The 8,095-nt window shown below is 38.5% G+C and overlaps 1 protein-coding gene across 1 annotated transcript in view; it reads left to right on the plus strand.

The window, feature by feature from the left end:
• LOC107085076 (low-density lipoprotein receptor-related protein 2-like) overlaps positions 1-8,095 on the plus strand; it is a 47,541-nt gene that overhangs the window by 2,691 nt on the left and 36,755 nt on the right. Inside the window, exons 5-19 of the mRNA XM_015375221.1 lie at positions 8-118; positions 939-1,055; positions 1,138-1,254; positions 2,300-2,443; positions 3,011-3,127; positions 3,363-3,491; positions 4,005-4,174; positions 4,263-4,486; positions 4,681-4,887; positions 4,990-5,192; positions 5,303-5,443; positions 5,895-6,104; positions 6,191-6,383; positions 7,497-7,622; positions 7,758-7,888. Of these exons, the coding sequence (XP_015230707.1) occupies positions 8-118; positions 939-1,055; positions 1,138-1,254; positions 2,300-2,443; positions 3,011-3,127; positions 3,363-3,491; positions 4,005-4,174; positions 4,263-4,486; positions 4,681-4,887; positions 4,990-5,192; positions 5,303-5,443; positions 5,895-6,104; positions 6,191-6,383; positions 7,497-7,622; positions 7,758-7,888 (2,340 nt within the window). The remainder of the gene's footprint in view (positions 1-7; positions 119-938; positions 1,056-1,137; positions 1,255-2,299; positions 2,444-3,010; positions 3,128-3,362; positions 3,492-4,004; positions 4,175-4,262; positions 4,487-4,680; positions 4,888-4,989; positions 5,193-5,302; positions 5,444-5,894; positions 6,105-6,190; positions 6,384-7,496; positions 7,623-7,757; positions 7,889-8,095) is intronic.

An 8,095-nucleotide genomic window follows, 5' to 3' on the forward strand; every position in this document is an offset into this window, starting at 1 on the left:
TTTACAGATTATCCACAATGCACCCAGAAGACATGTGCTAATGGAGCCTGTTACAATAACTCACAGCACTGCAATGGACTACAGGACTGCAGAGACGGATCAGATGAGACCAACTGCAGTGCGTAGACTAAAATCAGCACCATTCTATTTTTTGATAGGCTACAGATAGATGGATTAGACATGAAACCCTTTGAAGGAACTCAATAGTTTAGCCACATAGGACTAGACCAAACACAAAAACATTACCTTTAAAGTAGAACTAGGCCTGTCTATATGTAATATGATTAACACCACTAACTTAAAGGACAAATCTTTTTAGTGGAATTTGGGACAATGTCAGATAATTGGTCATCTTTTATTGAGATATATTTGTGAAGAAAAAAGCTCAAACAACAAAATACTAAATTCTTAAAATCAGATTGTAATTGCCAGTCAAAGCATGAGGATTATTGATACATTTTTATGCAGTAATCATGACATTTCCTTTAAGCAGAAAATAAAGGACATTATTAACTGTTTTTTTATGCTTATCCATCAAATTAAATCAGAGACATTGATCTGCATTAATATTTCAGCATTCATGGGAGCCCCCATAAATCCCAAAGCACCGGATTACTTTACTTTTCCCTTGGGTTGGCACTAAGGCATATTAAAACAAGATGGTTTGATTCTTTTCACCTGTAAAATATTTAGTACAGAACATATTAAAGAGTCTGAATAGCTTTGGGGAAACCAAGGAAGCAATAAATTCTGTGTGCCAAGTCATTATGAACTGGGCTTGGTTCTAAAAATGCTCAAAGAAGTCCTAATATTACTCAAGGATGAACTTAAGGAAAACCTATCTATATGTGCACCATTTATCTGATGTTTATAATGTTTAATAAGTTAAATAGTAGTTTAATCTGTTATTAAAAGGCTCTTTACATTTTCTTTTTCAGCCACTGAACACTGTCCACTCCACCAGTTTGAGTGTGCAAACGGCTTTTGTATCCCAATACCGTTTGTGTGTGACCACTGGAATGACTGTGGGGATGACAGCGATGAGCAAGGCTGTGGTAATTAACATTTTTAAATATAAGAAATAGCAACATTTGCCAATCAACCCACTGAAACCTGTTAAACATCTCCAAATCGCAGAATACCAAAGCTGCAGTGGAAACCAGTTCACTTGTTCCAGTGGCCGCTGCATTCCTCAGAACTGGGTGTGCGACAAGTTCAACGACTGTGGAGATTTCAGTGATGAGAGGGGATGTGGTGAGAAGCATCTGGACTTCCATTTGGGCTTAACTGACTCTTTTGAACATAGCATTGTCCAAACCTTTCTGGGTAGATTATTGTAGGATTAAACAATCAGAAATACCTTTAAACCACTCTTACCACCCTACCTAAATAACCTTTAATTTCTAATGCACAGGTAAATAGAATATGCCTCTGGTTAAGAAATTCTGTCAAATATTGTTTCTGGAATATTCATTATCTTAATTCCAGCTCTTTTTGTTGAGTCTCAAATGGTGTTTTTTTATTAAATGTGCCATAATTTTAAAATAAACTGTCCATGTTCGATCTCCCTTGGCAAAGTAGTTTCTGAGGTGTACAGGTAGTCGTCAAAAACATTGGAATACCTTTCCTTTCTTTTATCAAAGACAGGAGAACTCTTGTATATATTATTGAGTAATTATTTAAAAAATACAGTTGATCATTTTTTTCATTTCAAAACTTGAACTAGAGCAAATCATTTTGATAATTTTCGTAATATTAATGCAATTGTCCTTTAATTAAATAAAAAAATTGTTCCAATGTAAGAATCTTGCAATATAACAGTTATAACCCATGGTTAAATAGTTTAACAGCTGATAGTTTGATCTAACACTAAGTAGTGTTGCACTGATACCGATACTGCACTAATAGGGCACCGATACCAGTTTGAGAGCCAAAAGTTTATTCAACTATTTTCAACCATTCCAGGTAGGCAATAAAAAGTTCTACTGGATTCATTTTATATTAGTCTTTTTCCTGCTTCACAAAGGTAGGCAGCAGCTTGACAAAGCCATGATGGCAATTATTTTACATCCAAGCAGTATGCAGTTCTTCATATATACACACAAACACATCAATTTCAAACAGATGATATCGGTAAGTTATCAGTATCGGCCGATACTGCACAGCCAGATATCAGGTATCGGTATAGGGGCCAAAAAAGGGCATCGGCACAACACTAACATTAAGTAAAATGTAGCTTTTACTCTACGCTACTTTTTCCTCATATATCTGTACTTATGTAAGGTTTTTGGGCTTTCAGATAGTGACTCACGAGACTGTTACCCTGGTGAGTGGGGTTGCCCAGGATCAACAGCATGCATACCATTCAATCAAGTGTGTGATGGTCAACCAGACTGTCCTGGAGGAACAGATGAGACCAACACTACAGCGGAGCAAACGTGTGGTAAGTTCAGGAATGGAGATTGGCGGGAAAAAAAAGAAAAAAATACTGGCAATACACTCAGGATTCCTATGCAGTCTGATAAACCATAGAAAAATATTAAGATAATACAATATGATTTAAAATTAAGGTAAGTGTAAAAAAATAAATGATTAGCAATGTGTAATTCCAGACTTTACTTTCCAATCCACTCTTTAAAAGCTTTATTCATTCATCCATCCATCCATTCGTGAGAATGTTGTACAGATTCAGCACATTCCTTTGGTGGTAAACCCAGGTGCTGAGGTTTTAAACATGGCGTACTAAACTCATAACCTATAATTTTGTAAGATCATAATGTAATCACAACTATCCTCTTAAATTCCCAGCATTTACACACTCTCAGTTTAAGATTAACATTTGTTGGTTTGCAGTTCTCTGTAAATTCTGACAATAATTCTGGTTATGCTGACGTTCTTGTGATAATGTTCTCTCTTATCTTCTTCCACAATGATAAAGGACCTATAAAAGGAAACAGTAGCCAGAACTAGATTTGGACATAATGTGGACCTGTTTCTTTTTTATTCTCAGGGCTAGACCGATGCTCTGCACTGAGCTGCGAGTATCTCTGCCACCCTTCTCCTCAGGGTGGTGCATGTTACTGTCCTGAAGGATTTATAGTAGCAAATGACAGCCGTTCCTGTGAAGGTGAGTCACATGTCTTATTTATATGTGTAGATTCCACCACTCTAAAGAAGAAATTAATCAATCAATGCACCCCTGATAACACAGAAAGCTATTCTGCTTTGGTCTGTTCATTTAACCCATGAGTCAGCATTAAACAGTTAAATTTACAGCCTTAATTTCACAGTTCCCTGGTTATAGATCTTCTCTATCAATCCTTAATGAGTTAAACGTTTAATATGTGTGCTCCCCTCCACAGATTATAATGATTGTGAGATCTGGGGGATCTGTGACCAGCTCTGCGAGGACCGTCCTGGGACACACCACTGTAGCTGTGCAGATGGATACTTCTTGGAACAGGGTCACCTCTGTAAAGCCAATGTCTCAGGTACATCAACATCAGATCAAAGGTTTTTATAAAACATATGTTTTAGACCAGTGTTTTTCAACCCTGGTCCTCGAGGCACACTGCTCTGCATGTTTTGGATGTTTCTGAGCTTCAGCACACCTGATTCATATGACTGCAGTTCAGCAAAGCCTGATAATCTGCTATCAATTGATAACAGGTGTGTGAAAGCTGGGAAACATCTAAAACATGCAGGGTAGGGTGCCTTGAGGACCAGGGTTGAAAAACACTGTTTTAGACCATAAACTCAAGATCCAATGACAACAAGTTGTAAATTTGTTGTACTGCACTCTGCGAATGAAGTTCCAAGAGGTTAGAAAGAAATTCAAAGGCCTTTAGCATCATACATCCTTTACTATGCTTATCAACAGTTAAGCCGGTGTACCTATTACACCTTTTATTTTTAGCTGGAAGCAATTTTTGCTGACGAAAATGTTTAAAATGCCCCATATTTCACACATTTTTCCAACCTTATGATTGTTTGTGTGCTTCTAGCTGGGCTGCCACAGCTCATTTTTACCAACGGGGGTGATGTGATGATGGCTGATGTTCATGGACGCTTTGCCAGAACTCTGGTGCCAGCACAGGGCAGAGGTTATGCTGTTGGGGTGGCCTACAACTATCGAAGTAATTTAGTCTTCTGGAGTGATACAACAACCAAAAAGGTCTGTAGGTTCATCTTCAATACCATTTAGATGACTGCAAATATAAGGTTCATATGTTTAGAGCTTTAACTTCAAATCCTTTTTTTAGGTTTATTCAGCTAGCTATGACGGGGGAAACATCAAGGAAATTCTAACCACTGCAGTCCCAAATGTCCAAAATCTTGCAGTGGACTGGATCAACTTAAAACTTTATGTCTTGGATGGCACTCTGGAGAGAATTGATGCATGTGACTTTGATGGAGACAACCGAGTCACGTTGGTGGCTGAAAACCTGGAGACTCCTCATGGACTCGCCCTGGATCCAACAATGGGGTGAGTTCAAATGCTTTAGTCAAATAAAACCACATTCATTGTCGGGTTGAAGCTGAGGCTCGTGGCTATTTTGGGGAATTTATAAAGATACAATGAAAGGGATATGCAAAGATAACAGACAGATATCATCTTATTTCTTGATGTCTTGCTCCATGAGATACCTTGATGTATTTGTTGTTTTCTTCTGTTTGCAGCTACATGTTTTTCACAGACAAAGGTCTCAGCCAGGAGAAAACCAAGCTCGAGCGTGCCTTCATGGATGGCAGTAATCGCTTCGAGCTCGTCAAAAAAGGGCTTGGCACACCCACTGCCCTCACTCTTGACATTATAACAAAGAGGGTCTACTGGTCTGACAGCCACTTTGACACAGTGGAGACTGTCACATACAATGGTCTGGACAGGTAGGGTTTGTTTGTTCGTTTGCTTTTATTACAATCTTAGGGGGGAGCCAATCTGCCTGTTTTGTTCTTGATCTAACTCCTAAAATGTTTATTCTTTTTCAGGAAAATGGTCCTCAATGGTGCAACACAGTCTCCACATCCCTTTGGGATGACTGTGTTTGAAAACCATGTCTTCTTTACTGACTGGAGCAAGATGGGGGTGATCAGATCCAATCGGTTCAATGGCAGCAATCCAACCCTCCTCTATCGTACAGCCAATCGGCCAGGACACGTTGACATTTCACACCCTGTCATGCAGCCTCTCGGTGAGAAGATACACATTCATATATGTTCATGTTATAACATGCGATACAGGAAACTGACATTCCGATGATGATAGGTGACTAACAATGATCCAATATATCTTTTGTTGCAGTGATGAACCCATGCGGTAAAAACAACGGGGGTTGTCAGCATATTTGCATATTAAGTCACCGCACAGATAATGATGGTTTGGGTTTCCGATGCAAGTGTCGCTATGGTTATGATCTGCAGGCTGACCGCCAAACCTGCTTTAGTGAGTTTCTGGTTTCCCTTACCCCTGATTTCCCAAAATCTTTCAGGTTTTGCTTATTCAACGTGAAACTGCAAGAGAAAATTTAAATAAATAACTTCCAAATTTCTCCAATTATTTAATGTTCATAATTGAAGGGGATTTTTGTTTTGTTGGCCTAGAATGTTATCTGTCCCTTCTTTGTGTAACAACAACAACAACAAAACATTTTTGCATTTTTGGTACAGAAAGCTCATAAGTCATTTAGGGAAAATGAAACTGCTGTTAAATGAGAAGCTAGAAACAAGAAAAAAAGAAAAGCTGGCATCATCAGTGGATGCTTCCTTAATTAAAAAAAAAATCTAAATAACCAAATATAACTTACTTAAAGAAAACACTAAATTCTGTACATAGATAATAAAAAGCGGTAGGTCAGTGTGTTTTGGTTTTAACCACAGCCTTTCTCTTTCTACAGAGGTTAAGGACTTCTTGTTGGTGGCCTCCTCTTTGGCCATACGTGGAATCCCTCTGAATTTATCTCTCCAGGAGGACATCACTCTTCCTCTGAATGGATTAGCATCCTCCTTTTCTGGCTCCGCCGTGGAATTTGATGGCAGTGAGGAGGCCGTGTTTTACAACGACAGGGCCAAAGGACTCATTTACAAGTCAAACCTCAATGGCACTGGTAAGTTTATGAGATATGTTGTGTTGCGCAAATCTTGTTAGTGTTTTGGTGCCTTCCTTATACTCATAGACTTTTAATACCATCAGTTCAGCAGATTTTGACTGGATACAGAGTGGGATCTGTTGATGCGATGGCTTATGACTGGACCTCCAAGGTTTTGTTCTGGACCACATCAACGTACAGGGCGGTGGTGGCCTTCAGAATCACAGACAAGTCTAGAAGGGACATTGTTACCGGGCTAAGATATCCAAAGGGTATTGCAATGCATCCAAGCGCTGGGTGAGTGCTTCAAATGATGAAAACCATTATTGAAAAACAGTTTGAGCAAATTTACCTCACATTGACTTTTACAGATCTACAGTGCTTTGTAGAAGTATTGATAACACTTGAATTTTCTTACATTCTTTAAATGTTTATATTATGAAAATATTTAATTTATCACCTACATTCATATAGGTGGAACCACCCAAACAGCAGATGTCATTTTTATGCTTTTCATCCTAAATCTAGTCGGTCCATCATAATCTTAAATTTAGTCCAGAAATAGTTGTTGAAAATTGGTTGTGTTTGGTCGGTCTGTCCTACTTCAGTCCAATAATAGACATTAAAAAGACGTTGCAAACACAGTTTTCAACGTCTTGTCTATGATCTGAAAACTGTGGTTTTTCACTTTTCAACCAAATATAGACGTCGTTTGGACATAAATCCTGTCGTGTTTTTGTTTTGGTGGGTACATTTTGTATGAAGTTCCTCACTTCTGATGCTTTCTGTGCTACTCATAATCTAAGCCACACATCAGCGGTGGGAACTCTAGTCATTCAGCTTTCTGTACCTTTAAGATGTGTCCTCAGTCCAATACACCTGAATCAATGCCTAAATTACCTCTTCAGTATGTAGACAATTTCTGCAGAGTCCTGATTATCAAGTATTTGATTGGGTGTTGGAACAAGAACACATTTATGCTAGAGGATTCTGGACCTCTAGGACTGGATTTGTCCACCCCTGCTTTACATGAAGTTGAAAGCGTGCAGCTCTGGAGATTCTTTAGTTAGGACAGCAAAGCAGTTTAGAGTTACACAGGGAATATTGTTGGAGGAAAATTCAGGGAAATCCTGGAAAAAAAACAGCTAAAGGCTGCAAAATACATCAGTAAACCAGGAAACTAAACACTGGTGCTGAGATTGACCTCTTATCAGAAAAACAACCATAAACATGGTTTAGACCAAAAAATGTTCCTGCATTGTAAAACCCTGGCCAGACCCTAAATCTCATCAGAATACAGCAAGATTTAAAAAAAGAAAATAATTTACACCGATTCTCTTGATCTGTTCTGACAGACAACAATTTTTCTTTTCCTGTCCTTTTATTGCTTAATTAAATGTTTTCCCACAGATATTTGTTCTGGTCTGACTGGTATCGTCCGGCAGTCATAATGAGAGCCTACCCTGATGGCAGCAATGCCATTCCTCTGGTTAACACAACACTGGGGAGCCCTTATGGACTCGCTCTTGATTATGTGTAAGACACCAATAATATATTTTGTTTATCTGGTCACCTCCAGCTATTTCTTCTCAAATAGGGTGAATAAGACCTGCCATACTTGCATGCGATCACTAATGTCACCAAGGGCTTAGCTGTGGTTTCTGTTTTCAGAATGGACAGGTTGTACTGGGTGGATTCCCTCCTCGATCAGGTTGGCCACATCAGCATTGAAGGAACTGACAGACAGACATTTACCAGCATCGGGCAGATCACCCAGCCATACTCTTTGACAGTTTATTCAGGTGATCTTATAAACTGCAAGAAAATGTTTCTTAAAATATGGTTCATGGTGTAACAAATACAACCGTATGCTGCAATTACAAAGACTCAGAAATTAAGTCCTTGAGATATACTTCCTGATGTGAAAATGTGACCTATTTACCAATTGATCTTCATAGTAGCCTGATCTTATTGTAAATATATATATATATATATATATATATATATAT

This window comes from Cyprinodon variegatus, unplaced genomic scaffold, assembly GCF_000732505.1.
Source record: "Cyprinodon variegatus isolate N-32 unplaced genomic scaffold, C_variegatus-1.0 Scaffold115, whole genome shotgun sequence".
In the NCBI taxonomy this organism is placed as follows: domain Eukaryota; kingdom Metazoa; phylum Chordata; class Actinopteri; order Cyprinodontiformes; family Cyprinodontidae; genus Cyprinodon; species Cyprinodon variegatus.